This window comes from Enoplosus armatus, chromosome 19 (assembly GCF_043641665.1).
Source record: "Enoplosus armatus isolate fEnoArm2 chromosome 19, fEnoArm2.hap1, whole genome shotgun sequence".
In the NCBI taxonomy this organism is placed as follows: domain Eukaryota; kingdom Metazoa; phylum Chordata; class Actinopteri; order Centrarchiformes; family Enoplosidae; genus Enoplosus; species Enoplosus armatus.
The window spans coordinates 9,731,288-9,752,241 of NC_092198.1; the positions used below are offsets into that span (position 1 = coordinate 9,731,288).

Here is a 20,954-nt window from a genome sequence, read left to right on the forward strand (position 1 = left end):
TGTAGTGTGTTGTAGGAGTGTTATCTTATTTGTAGCATCCCCAATAAAATGTCTCCAATTCACCTGACATCTTTGCTAAAGCTAGTGTAGATACATTAATGTGATAGAGGGATACCGGTCTGTGTGCTCCCATAGTGTTTGTGGACCCAACAGAGGAGTCCAGATTGAAAATGTCAATTCAGAGCTCAGAACTGAATTTAGCTTAAATGGATGATTGTCTCAGTGCTGCCTCGGCAGGACACACTCGGTTAACACAACAGTAAAGTATAATACGTAAAGCATAGCTGGGGCCAGCTCATTTTCTATAAACAACTTAGAATAAAGACAGAAATCTTGTCACACAGACATCTTTTGTAAAAAAGTGAAATTAAATGCTGGAAGTTTAAAGAAGATTCATTTCCTGAAATTGAACTGAAAGTGCTTTGAACCCAGGCTCGCTTCAAAATACAACAAAAACTCGCACAGACCAAGTCCAACATACTGTATTTCACACTTAAGTTTGAAGGCTCCGTCAGTCAGACCAGCTCTTTTCATACATCCTCTTCAGCCACAAAGATGAGCCCATGAGCAATCTTTTGTCAATCAAGACAGCACTGATTTTTCCAAGAGAAACGCACGCTGAAAGAAAAGTAAAATATTTTCTTCACCTGAAACAATGAAGTGAAGGAGAAAGATGTTTTTTTCAAAGGGAAATTGAAGATATTCTAAGTGCAGGTGATGGCAAACCAAACTGTCTACAAAACGTGATTTATCTTCTTCTAAAAAGAGCAGTTTGTGAGTGACAGGGCAAAGTGAACCCTACATCTAGAGGAGTGCTTCACATGTGTTTTCTGGGTTTGACGTGCAGACACGGACCGACAGCGGAGTGACGATCCTTGCTGTTGGAAGTAGGACACCAGAGTTAGTGAGTTAACTAACAGGTTTAGCTAGCACTGAACTCGAGCTACATGATCTATTTAACTAGCGCTGTGTCAAGCTAGGTCAGTTGGGCAGGTAGCTAGCATGACTGGGCTAGCTGGGTTTGCTAGTCAGCAAACTGGGCTGACTGGTTGGCTGGTTCAGGCTTTGTGCCCAGGGCTTACTGACTCTTCTCCTGGTAAGCCAGGCCGGGCCGATGTTTTCTGGGCGGCTGTTCTTTTCAGTCTCTGTACCTCAGTCCGATGATGTCACTTCCTGTTGTCTGCGGTGGAGTTAGCTGTAGTGTCCGTCTTTGTCGCAGTCTCCTCAGTGTTTCCAGCGGGCTGCACTGCCGTGGCGTTAGGCCCGCCCCCATTTTGAAGTGTTTCCTGTTTGTACTGCTGCAAGGCGCGATTGACAGCATCCTCGACCAATCGCCTGCTGACCCTCAGCAGCTCCGCCTCGTCGGGCTCAGACCGGCGACGCCCACCTGGGTAGAATAAGCACAACAAAAGTGTATTATATACATGATCATATTCACTCACAAGAACACATTATCACCCACAAACACAACAAACACGTATACATAAAGTTTCTATATCGATTTCTTATCACACTGAGTGACGTTTTTTTTCCCTTCAATTTTTGAATGTATTAGTGTAAATGTCACATATTGTTTTAAAATGTATGGCACTGCTGATCTGTCTGGTCATGTACTGAGTGCATCCTCAATGGTACAGTAATCCATTTCCAATAATATAACAACAACAACAATATACATTTTGAATTTTAAAACCATCATCAAACAATGGAATCCCATTGTGTTTATGCCACTAGCTGGTGGACTACTCCACTATATGTGACATTAATGACATATTCAAAATCTTAACTATAGCGACATTTAAAGCCATTAACTCCACAATAAATTATATTGTAACTCTAAGCCTCCTGTGGTGTTTGTGTGTCTCTTTGTTAATAAGATACCAGGGCTGATTTCATTCTTATTTCAGCATGTTCAAAATGAAAGCAGAAGATAACTATTAATCTGACAACAACAAATGAGTGTACACTCATTCATCATAGACTGAATCCAGCAACAATAGATTGGATGTGACAACAATAGACAAGATGTGGCAGAGTAGATAATAACTGATGAGATGAACAAACATCTCTCAACTCTTCTACACATGCATTTTAAATGCAATCTACCTCCTGGAGTGACTGAAAAGAGAATTCATTTAACAAGCAAAGCTCTTTATCACACTGTTGGTTCTGCTTATGCTGCAGACAAAATGGCAGACAAAAAGACAGTGAGGAGTCAGGCAGACATAAAGCCAGTTAGAAAAAAAAGTATGATGGCCAGAGAGTCAATAATTCATGTAGAAAGACAGTCAGGCAAGCAGGCAGGCTGTGAGATGGGTAGCCTCCACTGAGCCATTCAGAAAGAGAGTGATAGAGAATCACTCAACCATCCAGTCTGTCTGACACACACACACACACACACACACACACACACACACACACACACACACACACACACACACACACACACACACACAAATTACACATTACTGCAGTGGTTCAAAAACACACTATAACCACCTCAACATTTGATTATCAAGGCAAAGAGTAAAACCCCCAAGTGAATCTTAAATATTACAAAATCCCACTGGGCCCATGGGTTTGTTTATATTTGAAAGCCGAGCGGTGCTCCACTGTTCATTGTAGAAAGAGGCAGGACATACAGTACGAGTGAGACAGCTGATAGAGGTTTGTTGAGTTCAGAATCACATCCATAAAGTGTAATGTTTCTTTTTCTTCTATTGTGTAGTGGTTTTCTTACCAACCTAGCGTTACAGTTTTCTTTTTATTAGTTATTCTTTTTTTTGTTGTTGCATAGTATCCTTCCTCCTTCAAGCTGCCCGGTGCAGTTTTTAACCACTAGTAGCGCTGTGGAGCAATGCTTTTATGAGAGGGTCCCAGTTTTGTTTGTTCATGTGCATACGAATGAGCACGCGGGAATGCGTTATACAGTCCTGCCAATAGACACAATTCGTTTTGGTGAGTCACACTGAATGCAAACAGCAACTTTGTTTAAGAGCAAACTCCACAGGGCACCTTTAAGACAGAGTATGAGTGAATTTAATAAAAGTGTACAAATACACTGCAGGGATCTTAGTCCATGACGACTTGCTACAAAAGTGTCACTGATGATTGATTGTTGGCGGCACATCCATGCTGTGGCCATCTTATATATCCTCCTTTCATCCTCCAGGTGTTCAGGATAGAGGCTACTGGAACGAATTGCAGTTACTGTCACGTGCATGTCACCGCAGCACTTCACCATCACTACTAACTGTTAACACATGCATCATGTATCCATAAATTTGTGTTATTTATGCCAAATATATATATGCCTGCTAAACAGCAGGAACCAGGATTCGTCAGGCCAGCCGGCATATGTATACTCGTCAATCATCCAACAATGGTCACATCAGCTTCACTTCCTTTTTTTAATCTAAATTGATCTGAACATAACATGGTGTTCTGTTGTTGTACATCTAAACTCGCAGTTTATTGAGTTGTTCTTTCTGAGAAGCCCTGCTGCTGTTGTACTGAGACGCTATTTGATTACCTGCAGTCTGCCTGTCAGTTTGAATGACTCACACCTCTGACCGCTGTTTGATGAGGTATTTTTGCCCTCAGGACTGCAGCTGATGGTATTTATTTTAAATGTGCCTTTCTCAGTAAACAGTAGACACCAGTATGTGGAACTTCTCAGATGTTGGCCATTTCTAATTGAGCTGAGTCAACTGAAACTGACACTTCCAGCACGATCAGATCATTTCAGAGTCATTTAAATTACAGCCCCATTTACACATGGTATTAACATGTATCTGGATAATGACATCCAATCCACGGCCTGTGCATTTACACCTGGTATTAATAAGCGTTCACTTTATCTTGATTCTGCCTGCATTGTAATCGGATGTCAATATGCAAATTATTTTAGCGGAGCTTGTGAACAAACACGGTGCGTCCCAGGTCAAGGAAAGCAATGACATCTACTCAATCATTTTTTCAATAACTTTTTGCAAGGGAGGATTTTCTCACTATACTGCAACTATTTGAAGGTTTTTCTGTGACCTTTCAAAATGCTGGGTGTATTTTCTTCTTAAGAATTTGGCCATGCTGTACGGATTGCATTTACACCTGCCTGAGATCCTGAGATCTTAATGTGAGCCTGATCACCCCCAGATGTGGTCTGGCCGATCCCATCCCTGCAGAGACAAGCTTATGGATATAGTTTCTTATTAAAGTAGAAATAATGTGGCATTGTGTTGATTTCTAGAAGAAATCCTTGTATTTGTCCCACTCCCCAGAGATCAGTGGAGGGGGTCAGCTACTGAAGAACAAGAAGAGACTGACTTGCTCAAGGAAACTACAGCGGCGGGGTGGAGGGGATACTTGCTAACACAAGGCCATAAACTCAGGCAGCGCGGTTAATGGACAGTCTCCTTAATCACTTCCTGTACTGCTTCCTTAAACCAGACGAGATGGCTTGGATCATTTAGGTTAACTGAATTCAAACGGATGAGGGACGTGAAATGATTATAGATGAGAAATATGAATATCAGCTGAAAGGAAATGATAGTTACTGTTACTCTTTTATTGATCAGAAACATGATTGTTAATGTGTTATTTTATTGAGATCAAATATTACTGTGATGAAAAAGACATTTATATGAGGTGATCTTTCACGATCAATATAATCACGGTTACACGGTATTTAACATCATTAATCATCCAGAATGTGATTGTTCTGAGGATTACATTACGGAGTGCACGTTTAACCCGTAATCAGATGTAGATTAGGCTTTAAATTAACCTTCCTGACTCTGATTGTAGACATATGACATGAGGAGAGACACATACTTGAGCGTTTGGCATGGAGTGGGTTCTGAACCAAATCTGCAACACAAGCACAAACATCAAATATTAAAGACACATGAGAAAAAGAAAAAGAAACTAGAGATATCTTGCTGTCTCGTGGATTTCACACACTTGGAAGCAGTGCAGTACATAAAAGCCTCTTTGTTTGTTAACACAAGGGAGATACTTCTGGCGCTAGACAGCAGTGATTTTAAAGATTAGGTTTGGACCCCTGAGCTACATGAGGACTAAAACGGATGCACAAATATACTGAAGAAATATTGTTATCCACATCCACTGACGTTCATGCTGCCAGAGGCAGCAAGACTCTGCAGTGTAAAAATAGGGCCCAGATGTGCACTTTCTTTCCCCACAAGTCTCTACATTGTAAAAAGAACTTCATAATCTGAATGCGTTTCAGATGAGGCAGCGCTTTGTTTGATTTTAACGGCCCGGCCACACATCCTGCGTGAGCGGGTACCTCGCTGAACTGCTGCATCTCGCAGGCGTGTGGTATCCACACAGACAGCATTGCTGCTGCCAGCCCTGTGTTTTTACATTGACTCTGCCTTTGATAATGGTCATCAATAATAGCATGTTTCATATCATTTCATTATAAATTTAATCTTTATTTACTTTAGACAGAAATGGGGTAAGATGCATGTGCTCAGTATTGAGTTAAAACAATTTTTTTCATGTCTGTGACTTATTCTACGGATACAGACATTGAAACTGTTGTGAAATGTGTGTAATGTTGCATGGCTATAAACAGAGGTTCCGCGATGCACACGCAAAGCTCACGCAGGATGTGTGGCCCGGCCGTAAGATGGAAAGCTTAATGACATATGAGGACTAAATCCCTCCCTTTTCTTTATTCAGATCAGTTCCTGCTGTCGTTGAGAATATCCAGAAAATATCAGCTTGTAATTTTGACCCCACGTAAAAAAAAAAAAACAGACTTCTGCTCGCTTGTCAAAGGTCTGTTCTGTGTCAGTATCTTTTAAAATGAGGTGTGTGTTTATGAGAACAAGTTTTTAATTTGCCTATTCAAGGCCTTTATGATGGCACTAAAGCTGCCCTCTGTACCTGTGTTTACACACACACACACACACACACACACACACACACACAGAGAGATAAGCCTTTCTCACTGTGGATAGACTGATTCCACAGCAAAAAGGCTGACAGACACAAGGATATCTCAACTTATCTCTGTCTTTCACACAGCAGATTTCTCAAAGCTTACATCCTCGCTCCTAATCTCATATACTCCCTCCATCTCAACAGCTCTGCCTACAACCTCTTCTCTGCCTTTTTCTGTCTTTACTTCTCCTAACCACACTCTCTCTTTCTATCTAATCCTTTTTTCCCCACTCTTTCGCTACCCTTTTTTGCTGGCACTGTTGTCATAGTAACGGGATGAGAACCAGACAGGCACTTCAACTTTTAACAACACAGGAGGTTGCACCGACTTCCATCTGTTTTTGGCAGGTTTCACTCTTTCTCGTCTCCAAGTATCCTCTTTCTCTCACATCTGTTTGACTTTTTATTCACCATGGACCTTTTTTCTCTCTTTCTCTGCATCTAACTTTCTTTCTTCTTTGATTCGCTGCCTCTCTCTTTCAGACTCATCTTTCCCTTAGTTATTGAGTGGTGTGTTTCAATACCTGTTTTCGAATATCACTTTTAATGTCTCGCTGTGGACTGGCAGTCTTTTTTTCCTCTAAAAGCTATGACTATATATTTAACATATGAAAAGGAAAAGTAGAAAACAGGGGACCAAATGTTGTGAGCAAGCTGAAAACCCAAAGTATTAAATTGTATAAGCAGCTGGAGATTTCAATGAATGACAAAAAGAGATTTAATGGTGCAGAATTATAATATGCATTCCTTCCATTATTAGTATGCATTACATTAAACCTAGTCTCTGCCTAATTCACTGTGATGCTAATTCATGCCAGACTAAACCTCTTAGCCCATATGGTGCAAACCAAGCCAATTAGTAGATTCTGGTTAAACCTATAGTCGAAATGAGATTAGTCCAGGATATATCGTCTTCTGTCCAACAGCAATAGTTTGCCAGATTGTGTTTTCATTGCTCTCTTGCATTTTCTTCCCATGCTAGCGGCAAGGCTTTAGGGATGGCCATGTCAGTCTGTTGGTTGGTCCAGACTGAAATAGCTCCCTATAACTAGGGGCTGCAACGAATGATATTTTTCCTTATTGTGTAATCTCCCGATGATTTCCTCAATTTATCAATTAGTGTTGGGCCTATAGAATATCAACTCCAAGAACCAATGACTGAATTTCTGGTTAACAATGATATAAAACAGAGCAAAGCAGCAAGAAGCTGAAACCAGAGGTTTTACATTCTTCTTCTTCTACATTATTTTCCTCTAGCACTATAATCAGTCTTTGCTGTACTTTTATTGCTAACATGCAAAACTTAGACTATAAAGATGTTAAACATTATACATGATAAAAGTCACCATGTTAGCATTGTCATTGTGAGAATGTTAGCATACTGCATTTAGCGCAAGGCGCCAGAGCTGCTAGCTTGGCTGTAGGCCTGTTATTGTCTCCATTGACTTTGTTCCTCTTTCCCACCCTTGCTTCCTCTGTCTTTGTCTCTAATGTGTCCAGGTTTTGTGGTCACTCAGATGGGACAAAAAGGTTGAAAGGTTGTTTGTGTGCAGATAGTGTGTTCGGGATTATGACTACACTGTCAGCGAGTCTGTACGATGTCAAGTGACAACTACTACCGCTCTGCTCTGCTTTACTTGGCTCTGCTCTGCTGTGATTCATTTTGTGCCATGTAGGAACCTTTTAACACCATTACTTCAAACTCCCTTAAACACTTATCTATCTATTTCTTTAGCAACCCCTTCCTCCACATAACTAATAGAGTCTACTTCCTGGTTGGATCAGAGCTGACATTCTGCTGAAGTCTGCCAAAATTTCTTAGCCAGCCACTTTGTACTTTCCATGATGGAGTGAGCACTTCATAATGTTCGGTTCCAGCTGAGGATAGCTTCTGTGTTGATGCTACCCATACGCAAGCACTTCACATCTACATGCAGTACCAAAAGGACCCATAATAATCCCATTAAAGATCTGAATCAAAATTCACTGGATACAGCAGCCTAACTGATTATGTTTACATCTAGCCTAATAATCTGCTGCTATGACTAATTTCTTCTTACTCCAATTGAACTGATTTCCTGAAAGCTCTAGCAGGGGTTTAGGCAGAACGTGAATGCAGCATATCAGGTAAGAGGACGTGGATACAGCATAAGAAAAAGAAATGGGCAGATGGGAGGAGGAGAAGCCGGGGAAAAGGGGGACAAAGAGGAGGAGGAAGACTACAGTACAGTATGTGATGTAAGGAAGAGGAGGGGGTATTTGCGCAACATGAAGACTTCCTTAAGGAGGCTCGAAGCTGAAAAATGAGAAGGAACATGAAAAGGAAAAAATAAGGGGGAGGGTGCATTTGAGGACAGAGAGGGTGGGTTGAGAAATGAGGAAGAACAGACCCTGAAAAAGGAGTAAAAGACGAGGACAGTGAGGGTACATGGAAGCAGTGCAGCTGAGGGTAAAGAGTACTGGTGGTGGAGCGATTTCCTAAGGAAATATCAGAGACTCTGTCAGACACGAGATACTGTACTGACTGCAACACATTTATCTTCACATGACGCCACACATGAAACACATTATTTCAAGGGGAAAGAGACAGCAACATACCAGATGTGAAGACTAAGATACTCGAGAATAAGAAAGAGGCTGTTATTAGCCACAGCGGTGGTTTGAGCTAAATGCTAACGTCAGCATGCAGACATGCCCACAATGACAATGCTAACATGATGATGTTTAGTAGGTATAACATTAGGTTTAATATTTACTATGTTCATCATCTTAGTTTAGCGTGTCAGCATGCTAACATTTGCTAATTAGCACAAAACTCAAAGTACAGCTGAGGCTGATGGGAATGTCAGTTTTGCAAGAATTTGGTCATGAACCAAAGTATTGGACAAATACAATTCTGACCTGATGGTGGCGCTAGATACAAAGTCAGAGGATCACCAAAATGTTTACAATCCATCCTGAGGAGAATATGAATGCGTGTAAGAGATTTCATGGCAAACGATCCAATAATTGTTTCACTCTGAACCAAATGGACGGCACTTACATACTGCCTGCCCTGTCATTAGTGGACCACCGGCTGCACCTCCTAAACCACAGCCACACATAAAGATCAACTTGACGGAGGTGATACAGGGGACGTCAGGGGATCACAATCAGTCATTAGGGTTCATCCTCTGGGGAACATAAATGTCTTTACAATATTTCAAGGCAACCCATCAAATAGATCAATATTTCAGGTACCATCCCTAGTGCCACGCTGCTAGACTGTTTCTTTTAATTCAAGAAAACAATTGTGGCACAGGACCTCTTAACATTTGGCTCAGAGATCTGAAAGTGGATGCAGACAATAAAGCTGTGCAGCTGAGCAGATGTGTCGCCTGTGAACGCTGGCTGACTGTACATCAAATAAACAGCACGGCCTTTCTGGTGAGAACGGACAATAGGCTAAGAAACATAATATGCTTTGATTTGACATCTTTTGCTCCTCTAGCCTGGTGTCACAGCACAAAAGAATCACAACCGAGTTAGCTAACTTACAAAAGCATAACAAGGCATGACATAGCTCTATCAGCTCAGTCCCACTGTGACTAAATGTGATATGGTGTGGTTTCTGTAGGGGGGCTCAGTGGGTTTTCATTTCTTAATCATCGCATCTTAGCATCACCCCTGTGTCTTAGACACCAAACTGGCTTATTTTTATTACTGAAACACATAAATGCTACTTACTGCAGCTTTATTATTATAAAGAGAGCTGGCTGCGTCTGGCCTCCTTCTGAAACATATCTAGCTTGAACAGTGTCCGGCCAAACATGGACACTGGCTGTGATCCAGCCAGACCTTGGCACAATCAAACAGTGGGGAGACAAAGCATTAAAGAAATGATCGTCTCTTATTGATTACAGCGCTGACTCCATTTGTCTTCACATAACAAAACCATAGTCCCTTATTCCCCCTCCGGCCAAGCTTCAGGACATGTGTGCCGTAATACAAACCCAGTTGTGCCTCCCTGCCGTGTGTCAGGACCTGACTTGGGGCGAAAGCAGTCGGTCAGTATTCAGGTTTGGCGTTTTCTGCTCAGTGACCCAGCTCACTGAGCTGGAGTCGGACGTCAGACTCACACTTATACAGACACACGCAGACCTCTGGGATTTCAGAGCATGAACAAAGAATGTGAATATTTCAGTGTTTCTTAGAAAAAGGGACTGTATGGTAATGGAAGGAGAAAGAAATTAACCAGAATGGCAGAGGACTGAATGGGAGAAAAAAGGATGAATTAAGCAGTGCTGCGTGCATCTCTGCCCCTCGCTCTACTCCCTCCTCGTCTCCTCCTCCTCCCTGTTCTGTTCTCGTCTTTCTCCCCCCTCTTCCTCACATGTGGTCTCCGCTGTCACTCCCTTTCTTTGTGCATCACCCTCTCCCTTCAGTGCATATTTGTGAGCCTCTCTCTAATATGAACACGCAGCTGAATTTTTGAACAATTTTCATTTTGTTATACCACAGTTGTGCAAACCTTGACAGCTAAAAGAAAAACATTCTTCCCGTCCGATCAAGGGCATTTCTGTTCTGTTGCTACACTGTTAATGCAAGTGAACAGCTCGTGCAGTGGCCAACCAGAGGCTGAACCCTTCATTTGCTTATTCCAAGCAAGCTGTGTCACTCTGTGAGGGGTAAATCTGCCTTTATCTGACTGTTATTAGAAGGGAAATATGCGTAATGATAAGCAATAAAGGTTAAGTACAAACCCAACCAATGCTGTGAAAGGAGTGGTGCTGTTTGGTTGTACGTTCTTTAGACAGATCACAAATAGCAACATGGCACAATATGAAGTAATAATTACTTCAAAGCAAAATGTGGTCTGTTCAGTCAACTGTGACCCTACTGACTGAGACAATACGAGGAGTGATTAACAATAAAAGAGACGTGGCATAAACAACCAAGACCTCTCCAAGAGCAGCAGCAAGGGAGTGAAAAGACAACTGCTCATTAAAGCACAGTTTAGTGACTGGACTATTTACACAGCTTCATGGTGGAACAGAATAATTATATTAATTATATTATTGTCTGACAGTGGGCAGGAAATTTTGAACCAGATCACATCCCCATGTGGTCATTTACAAAGTGCTTTGTTTTTCAGAATAACTCCACAACTGCTAAAACAATTCTTGTATTAATCGATTAGTCAATCAACAGAAAACCAATCAGCAGCTATTTTTTAAAATCATTATTGCCGTTTAATGAAGCAAAAAGGGTAAAAATTCTCTGGTTTCAGCTTCTCAAACATTTCAGGGCATTTCTCCAATAGGTGGCGCTACAGCAGTCTGATACATTCAAATGAGTCAATACAAATGGACAGAATAAATAAAAATATATAATTTTTTGTAATGTAAGAAAGAATATCTCTCACATAGTTTTTCTTGAGCTGGACAATAAATGCTATGATTGCCTGTATTTCTAAATATATCAGTTAAATGTGTTTCATACAAAACTTTAATTCTGTGGGTGTTTGTGTTTGTGTGCATATCAAGTACTTGGTTGCGAGTACGTTATTCACCTGCAGTGACTGCAAACACCACTGTGTGACACCTTGTCATGTTGGTCATGGTTGAATCCACACACACACACACACACACACACACGTGTCTTGCTGTGCTCACGAGGGTGACTGTCACCACATCACAGGGGTAGCATCTGACCTACACACACTCCCCCTGTTGTCCGCCTCCCTCTCTCCTCTGCTGTCTCAATATCACCATTTCTCTTTAAGCCCATTCCCTCTTTTTCCCCTCATTAGTCTTCCCTCCCTGCATCACTCTTTCCCCCCTTCTCCCTCCATCTCTCTCCACTCAGAAGTAGGGCACAGTGGCTCGACTGTTTATAGCAATGCAGCTGCAAGCGAGGGGAGAGAGCGAGAGAGGGACACACAGGGGAAAACACAGGAGGGAGGAAGAGAAACGGAGAGGAGCAGGAAGAGAGTGCGCACGGTGATGTGTGTGTTCAGGCAGCCCAGTTGAATATTTCTGTCTAAAGACCACACACATACGCCCACACACACAAACACCACGTATTTTCAGGATCACCATTTCAGCCGGTGTCAAAGTCTGCGTTTATGACAGGATGATCAGCACGCACTGTACAGGCCATAAATCATTGGGTCATTTTATTACTTTGTATTACAGTTTAATCATTAATCCAACCAACAGGTTAGCAGCAGTGATAATATGAAGATACTGTACGTTTCTACCTTTAATTAACAGAAACATCAGAAAACTACATAAGTGTAGTTTGCTTATTTCATTTCCTGGTAGTTGCATGGGGTCAGATTTTCTATTGGTTTAAGTGTCTAAATAAGATCAATTTCTTGCACTAGAATGTAACTGGGACAAACAACTAATCCAATTTACTCCCCCAAACACTACAGGGAAAACTCTATTCTAGCTCTACAGACTTCACCATAGCTAGTCTATACCACACTCTTACAAAACAGTAGCAGTCAACATGCCAGTCTGATACTGTAATAATAGGATAAGTTGCTAGTAATTAACATTTCTAAAATGTTAAATTGTTCTTCTAACGTACACTTATGGATGTGAAGACAATTACTCATTCTCTCTAAAGAGATTGTGTATCTTTTTATGATAATATTAGAGAAGTAAGTAAATAATAACGGAGTAGTGAGACTAGTTCTACTCCATCAACATGTGTTGGCAACAAAACTGTATTGTACATTCGCCAAAAACCCAAATTACTGCAACAGAACAATGAGAAATCGCTGCTTAAAGCTGTAATCAAACCACAAGCTGCATCAGTAACTATCCTCTAGGGCTCATTGCATTTCATTTAATATGAGCTGAAGCAGAGCAGTCAGTTCCCACTATCGCTGTCATCTCGTGGAAAAGTTGTGCCTTTACTTTATTTATCCATTTTAATTTCCCTTCAACTGACCGCTGATGTTGTGTAACAACACGTGTTAGATAACAGTGCTCAAACAACACTCATCCCGAAAAGGTTGCAGTTGTAGAGATGTGGAGATATCTGGCTAATCTGTGACACATGTACAAAAGGAGAGTGGTATGATAAGTTATGTTAAAGTCCCCCACCACTCAGAAATGTGGTTTGCTTAATGTCACTTCACTTAAACAATAAACAGAAGGTTTGTCTGTTCTCACTTTAAATTAAAAAGTTTAATCTAGTCACAACTAGTTTCATTCAATGAAAAGCACACATACAGAATGGACTTTTCAGTGAAGTAGGAGATGTCTTATGTCCAGTGGTTAAACTGGCAGGAGTAGATATACATTTTGTTTTTTCGTATTTCAACATTTTTGTGGAAAATATACAATCAACAATAAACATATCTTAAAAAATTGCTTTCAATTATAATTTATGTCTATGTCTAGATCTTAAAGCTTTCAGGCCATTCAGTGTTTCTGCTGAAGCAATACAGCAAGAACTAATAAAGAAAGCGGAAGTAGAAGTGGTTCAAAAATAATGACTACAAATACAGAAATGAATACTTTATCATATTGTTAATTAGACTAAGGACATTTAAACGGCATCAACATGCACCAAACTAAAAACAGAGTTCTCCATTAATCAAGATCTAATCAGTACTGGGTTTATGATATTGATATCTGCAGTTAAAGGACTATAAGGAGACTCATCAGTAACTCTTAACAAGGAAACTATTTCATCTTGTTGCAGATGCTCATCAATCATAAGCCAGAAAGAGCCACTAAGCAATGGGAGATGAATTATATAGCTGGAATATGAACGTTACTCTACAAGTACATGCACACATACAATACTAGACTGCTCACAAGGGGAATTGATGGTCACACTCTCTCACACAAATACTCGTTGTCCATCAGGTCACAGACAATCCTGGATGTAGCTGTGTGCACACACACACAAACACAGTGTACAGTATATTCCTCCCCATAGACAGCACCACTGAATATATCCATCCAATTGGTTTCTCCAACAACACACACCCACGCATGGAAACAGGAGCAGGAGACACTTACTGATTTTCTCCTCCGCTTGGGAGAATGGGAAGCAGCACAGTTGACCCATGACGCCTCCGTCCCTCTCCTCCTGTTCTCCTCTCCCCGCTGTTACCCCTCTTTTCCCTCTTCCCCTTGTTCTAAGACAGACGGATGGAGCGAGAGTCCTGCTTCTTCCCCCGTCTCTCCCACTCTTTATCTCCCTGCCTCCCCTTCTGTGTCACTCGTTCTCCCCCCTCGAAGGACAAACGGACCTGGTGAGGATGGAGGCAACAAAAACCCCCCCTCCCTTTCCCTCCGTGCAGCCCGAAGAAGAATGAGCAAGTCAGCAGACGATGGAAAAAAAAATGAACGTGTGGCTCCTTGCTCTCGCTCTACATTGCACTGACACGAGGAGGAGGAGGGGTGTGTGTGCATGTAGCAGAGAGAGAGAGAGAGACAGAGAGAGAGAGAGAGAGAGAGAGACAGACAGAGAGAGAGACAGAGAGAGAGAGAGAGGGGGAGGGAGAGCGAGAGAGAGAGAGAGAGAGAGAGAGACAGAGAGGGAGAGAGAGACAGAGAGAGACAGAGAGGGAGAGAGGGAGAGAGAAAGAGAGAGATAATGGGAGAGCTGGAGTGTGTGTGTAGGAGACAAAAAGAGTGTGATTTGGAAATGTATAAGATACAAAGTAAGTGTGTGTGTTTATGTGTGTGTGGCTGAAAGAGGACAGAGGAGGAGGGGTGTGTTGTGTGAGCTAGCTTGAGTAAGTGTACATTCAAGACAGAGTGTGCCTGCTTAAAAGTACGGCAAGTGTGTGGAAGAGGAAAAGGGAGCAGTATATATGAGGAGACAGCAGACACTACTGTGTGTGTGTGTGTGTGTGTGTGTGTGTGTGTGTGTGTGTGTGTGTGTGTGTATGTGGAGGGGGGGGGCTCCAGGCTCCACCCCACCTCGTCACCGTAGCTTGAATAATGGTTGCTGAATAGCCGGCAGCTGCTGCTTGCTACTGCATGTATCTGTGTTATTTATGAGAGCTGTAATGGTATTTTACTGCGGACAAATAACCCCAAACAATAGAAAACGAGCTATTAAAATTCATAGTTAAAAATAGGTCAATTTCAAGGTTAAATATGGATTACGGATCAGGTGTGGCCAGGAGTAAAGATGGATATCCCAAGGTGAGGGTCAACAGGGAGTATGGAGCAGTTTCACGTTTATATTCAGTATATTTCATATTATCTTGTATGCTACAGTGAATGCTATGAATAATAGATGCTCCTGTGTGGTATTTACATCCTGACTGAGCCTGACCTGATGGTGTCTTTTTACTCACTTGCATAATGAGTAATACTCCTCTAACCACGTGACTGAGGTTTCTGACTTCTTAGTTTGCTACCAAAGCCTGAAAATAAAGACAACTTTACGTAAGAAAAAAATATTTTATTACATTATTAAATGTAATCTATTTCAATATATCTGTGGAGCTTATTTTCAATGCTGAAACTACTGACAGAAAATTATTCGAAAGCACTTTATAATTGAATAATTGTTTAAGTCATTCATCAAGCTAAAATGCCAAATATTTGCTGCTTTTCTTTGTTTTTATATATCAGCGTAAATGACATTATATATCTTTTAGATTTAAAAAATAAGGGATTCCCAGCCCTAACAGCAGGCTGATAAGCTGTGTAAGGGCTGATACAGAGTAACTCAGTGTTTTAGTGCAGCCATACATACTGACTAGTCCTGATTTGTTTTTCTCATTTTCTTCATTGTTTATATGCATCACCATACCTCAATTGACGCTTAATCCAGCTGCATAGCAATGCCAGTATCGCTGAGCAATTTCAATGTAATATATGTTGTGGTGCCTAAAAAATTGTCTCTCTTTCAGCTCAGCGCCAGTTCTGCACTCTGATGTAATGGCTTCAAACGAGCGCTCACAGTCGGAGCTCGCTGGAGTCTGGCAGCATGTGTTGTTAGCGCTGATTGAAAACTCTATTCTGACAGAGGAAAGTAAAAAAAGAAAAAGAAAATGTTTCGCTTCATCCATTAATCTACTATTAGTGAAATGGCTAACTAAGAATCAAAACAGACCATCAGGCTCTTTGAAGTTCCTGAGCATGACAGAAATGGAGTTTACAATGATTTAAAAAAGTAGCAAGAGTGTAGCTTAATTTAAGGGAGGGAAATGGAGCGTATTTGTTTCTCAAAAAGTTATGGAAAGACTTTCTAGCAAAGACACACACACACACACACACACAAGCTTCTCTTTATGTAAAAATAATGAATGGTCCCAATTACATTATTGCTGACATATCGGTATCGCTGTATATGTCAGCTGATAAGCTGAGAATGACAACAAATTGAAGTTCTTGGTTTGAATTAAACATTAAAATAAAATTAAAATATATAATTATATCATTGTCAGCTTTTTTTTAAACTTTCAAAAATTTGGCCTCAAAAATCCCATATCAGTCGGGCAATAATACCAACGTGAGTAAATGTTGGAACAACCGACATCACTATGAGGAAAATAACATCCAACTTTAAAAATCTGTCATTTACAAAATGCTTATTTTGTTGTGATGTGTAACACTATAGAAAATGATCAGGATGCAGGTAGAAAGGTGATTAAAGACACTGCTTTTCAACCAGAAGGCCTTGGTTCAAGCCCTCTCGACGGCCCCCTTCAGCCGCTCTGCTGATGAGCCCTTGAGTAAAACAATGAATCTCCACCAGTTCCAGGGATGCTTTTTTTGTAGCTGCATGTGCACCACCCTGACGTGGAGGCCTAGTTAAAAACACATCTCTACGCTACAGGGTTAAAGGAGGATTACAAACAAGGGGTAAGGGGATGCAAGTGTGAATAGCGAGGGAGACGTTAAGGCCAATAAACACACACACACACACAAAAAATCACATGCATTGTACTACATTATGCACTGAGCTCAGCTGTGAGTACACAGTGGAGCCCTGTCTCCAACAGCAGCATTCAGCTCACAGCTGCCACTTTACACACAAACACTCGCTCCTTCACACACACACGCACGCACGCACGCACGCACGCACGCACGCAGCTGTGATGACTGCTATTTGTGGGGCTTAAGTGTTGTCATTGACGAGGCCAAATTGCTATTGAGCGTCAGTTACACTGTTCCCATATGTGTACATGAACACATCCTCCCTGCATATACATAGACATAATCTAATTGATTTGTGCTTTGGAAGGGTAGGTACAAACAGGAGATTGTAATTTGTGGATATTTAAACTCTCCTGTGTATGTGATAAATGTATGTGATATGCTGTAATGTGCAAGTTTGTGAGTACCTGTTGAAGAGCCACATTCAGTACAACTTCATAAAGGCTTTACAATGTGAGTGAGAGAGAGAGAGACGACTAAAGAAACCACTGCAACAGTGTTGACTTTGTTTAGCTGAAGGTCGACTCATGGTGCCTCAGTACTTAGTCACAAGACAGGTTATGCACACAAAGAGAATAAGACAGCTGCATGCTGCAGATAACAGGGACTTCAGTCTGCTCCGGTGATATAGCTCACTGTTTATCATAATACTTATACTAATAATTAACATGCAACAGGCACATACAACAAAAGAAAAACAAGGAAGAGACACACCATGATGTGCAAGCACAAAAACAAGCACCAGTGTGCATGTCACGAATAATGCTAAAGCATGTGTGTGACATGCCTGCCATTTCAGCATTTCTACTAGCTGTTTTTTCAGACATGGCATTGGTCCTAATGTTTACCATTAAATTACCCAGAATCTATTTGGTGAACCTAATGTAAAGCTGCATTTTTCACATGCACTCACGCGCTGTCAGTGTTTACTCACACTCCAGCGAACAAACTGACCATTCAGTTAGCTGTCGGGTTGAATGCGCCTGCTCTGTGGTGTTTTTTATTTGCTCATCCAGACTGTTCAGGTTGTTAAAGCTAACACAGTTTAGGGTTGTTGTGTTCACTGCTGTGGGTTTGGATTTCTACGGCATCTTGTTTTATTTAATTTGCTAATGGAAACATTCCCATCAGTGTGACAATTGGATTTGAATCAGAAAAGAGCAAACTATGGTCATTTTTGGATTCTTTTTAAGCTTTTGAACATTTAGTTTGCACACAACTAATATAACTGGTTACAGTGTCACAGTGCTGAAGCAAAACAAGCTAGTCTCCTGGATAATTAGTTTCTATTCAAATGTTTGACATACCCATCTAAATAAATCTTCAGAATGATCAACACAGGAATAAAACAGTTTGAGAGACAGCCAGACAGAGAAACAGATGGCGGAAAATATTTTAGTGGGTTTCAATTGATTCTTGTCACATCAGACATGGAAAACCTGAGGGACACTTCTCCCTTTCTATACCCTAATCCAATCTTCCCCTGTCTGTCGCCGCACTCTACTATTATTCCTCTCCTTTTCTTTCCATCACGCCGTCTGACTCATTCTTTGCTTGACCCATGTCGGCCTCACCCCCCCCCCCCCCCCCGTTAATATCAAACCTGAATTCGCTCGTCTGTTTAATGTCACCTTCACTCAGACTCTCAATTTTCTCTTGCCGTCTGTCTGCCCGTCCTATCTGCTCTTCTCATCCTCGCTATCAGTTTAATTCTACTGCTTCTGCTGGCCTATTCTCCTCTCCTCTGTCTCTGCTTTCTCTTCCCATCCGCATTTATCCTTCTTGTTTAATCTCACTTATTCCTTTCCTCTTTGATCTCCCCAACTTCTCCTATCTGCTCAGTCACTTCCTCCTTTCTCCTTCTTCTGTAGCCTGCCTCCTTTTCCCCTTCTGTCCTTTCTTCTCTCATCTGCTTAATCTCACTCCAGCCCTTCCTCTATCCTCTTAACATTCAATACTGTAAGCACTAAGTTGTCAGGTGCTCAATGTAGATTTACAGTAGATACCAACATCAGATAACTTTACTATTCTTGCTTTACCAATGTCTGAACAGCATTAACAGGGCCTTGTTGCTACAGCTGCCTCAACCAAGGTCTCTCTTGCAACGTGTAATGCCAGGATCAGACTACATGGTCAACAGACATATAATAATAAATAGAACTTATAGACATTGTCAGAGGCATGCTGGTCTTTTTGTCCTGACATCGTGAGGAGCTCCACATGCTGTGGTGGTTGTCTTCCACTATGACACACGACACAAGATGAAATTGTCACACCTGTCAGGCCATTATCAGGCTGATATCATCTGACAGCGGCATAACGTGAAACATCTTGCTCAACACAGTCAGAGTCTGAAAAGTTTTAATTGTAATGCAGACCTCGGTTCTTTTCAGACTCAGAATTACAACCTGGAGGCTTGTTTTTTTCGAACTCGGTTGCTCGTAATTACGGTCTAAACGTAATGACGTGAATGAGGCATAAGCTTCACTTTCTTCATTCGTGTTATTGTGCTCTGCTGCTATCACCAAACTTTGGTAATGGTCTGCGGTATAAAATGGATAAATGCACCACTACAACAAAGGCCTTATTCAGATGCTCTCTCTAATGAATTAGGAATTCAGTCTAATGAATTAGAGAGAAGAGCGAGAGAGGGTGAGCGGGAGGGAAAGGAAGAGGGATGAGGGAATTTTGGAGTCTATTCAGTCCAATTAATTATTAGAAACAAGCCAGTATGAGGGACGCTTTAAAGCAATAAGCGTATATATTTATACTTAGGCTGACCAATTTAGTTTTTTACCAATTTTTGTCCCCATGCACCCAAAAGAGGACCCAGATCACTGCTGTTTACAGTAAAACCGGTCTGCGTCTAACAATAACAGCTTAGAAAATGCTGTGGGAAATAGAAAGTGAACAGAAAAAAGGGGAGAAAATGCAAATGAGTTGCTGAGTCCCAAGAAATAATTAACAGTTACATGACAGGGTTTGCATTAGAAATGGTATTTTTTAAGTCAATCAAATTTTATAAAAAAATATTTTTTTTATCCAACTTTCCACCGGCCATGCTTTCAAACTTGAAAGTAAGCAACTATTTTTAGTATTATTATTATAAAAACAGAGTAAATCTTTAGTTGTGTTCCATGTACTACAGTAGGTATATAAAAAAACACTCCACCATACAAAACCATCCATGCAAGTTCATGTTCATAGTTCAAATTAGGAAACAAAATGCTTTCAAAATGATGACAGTGACAATTTACCGTTTACATTTTAAGCCCCTGCTGTGCTCTTGTGTATTTTTACTCATCACCCTCAACAAGACTTGTCTACCAGACTATATACCAAATGTTACATTTAAAAGGCCTCAATAAACCCTCTACTCCTCAATATTGGTCTATTTCAAATGCTGTAGTTTTAGTAAACTTTTTCTCAGAAAAGATATTAGCCCACTTACATGTAAATTAGCAAATGGCTGCCATCTGAAAATGAGCACAGCCAAAGACTTGTTTTACAGGGAGGAGCCGAGCAGCACAGTCCGTACAAAAGTGAGCGACTTTATCTCAATGAAATACCAAAAGGTCACCACTTTCATCTGTCCGTGTGTGCATGCTGTTTGTGTCCGTGGGCTTCTGTATGCATATATTTACGCCTGTATGGATGTGTTTCTGTATGTAAAGCTGTGGGTGAGTGTGGTCTACTGTGAATACCAAAAGGCCATGACAGGAGCTATACCTACTCGTCTACTGAAAGAGTGTTATCTCTACTTTACAGATCAACTGGAAATGTCACACTGACCATTTGTTTGTGTATGTAAGAACACAAACAAGTACAGTCAGCCACGACATTTAGGAATTTCTCTCTCAACATTTCTTTTTGGCCTTTCAACTACCCGCTTGCTCCACACTGGCTTCTCATGAACAACATCAGGCTAACTGAAGTTCAAACATGACTCACTTTTTTCCCCAACAAGTACCTCCTGAAGTGGCATGCCGAGTGACGGGGAGACTTCACATGCACTCTTATGCTTACATTAACATCACATTCCAACAGAGCAGCATCGAAGATGACTGAGAAGAG

The 20,954-nt window shown here is 41.1% G+C and overlaps 1 protein-coding gene across 1 annotated transcript in view; it reads right to left on the bottom strand.

The window, feature by feature from the left end:
• Nucleotides 1-1,161: 1,161 nt before the first annotated feature.
• LOC139302500 (A-kinase anchor protein 7-like) overlaps nucleotides 1,162-20,954 on the bottom strand; it is a 34,661-nt gene continuing 14,868 nt past the window's right edge. The window contains exons 10-11 of the mRNA XM_070926206.1: nucleotides 4,834-4,869; nucleotides 1,162-1,387 (exon numbers count right to left, since the gene is read on the bottom strand). Of these exons, the coding sequence (XP_070782307.1) occupies nucleotides 1,167-1,387; nucleotides 4,834-4,869 (257 nt within the window). The 3' untranslated portion in view covers nucleotides 1,162-1,166. The remainder of the gene's footprint in view (nucleotides 1,388-4,833; nucleotides 4,870-20,954) is intronic.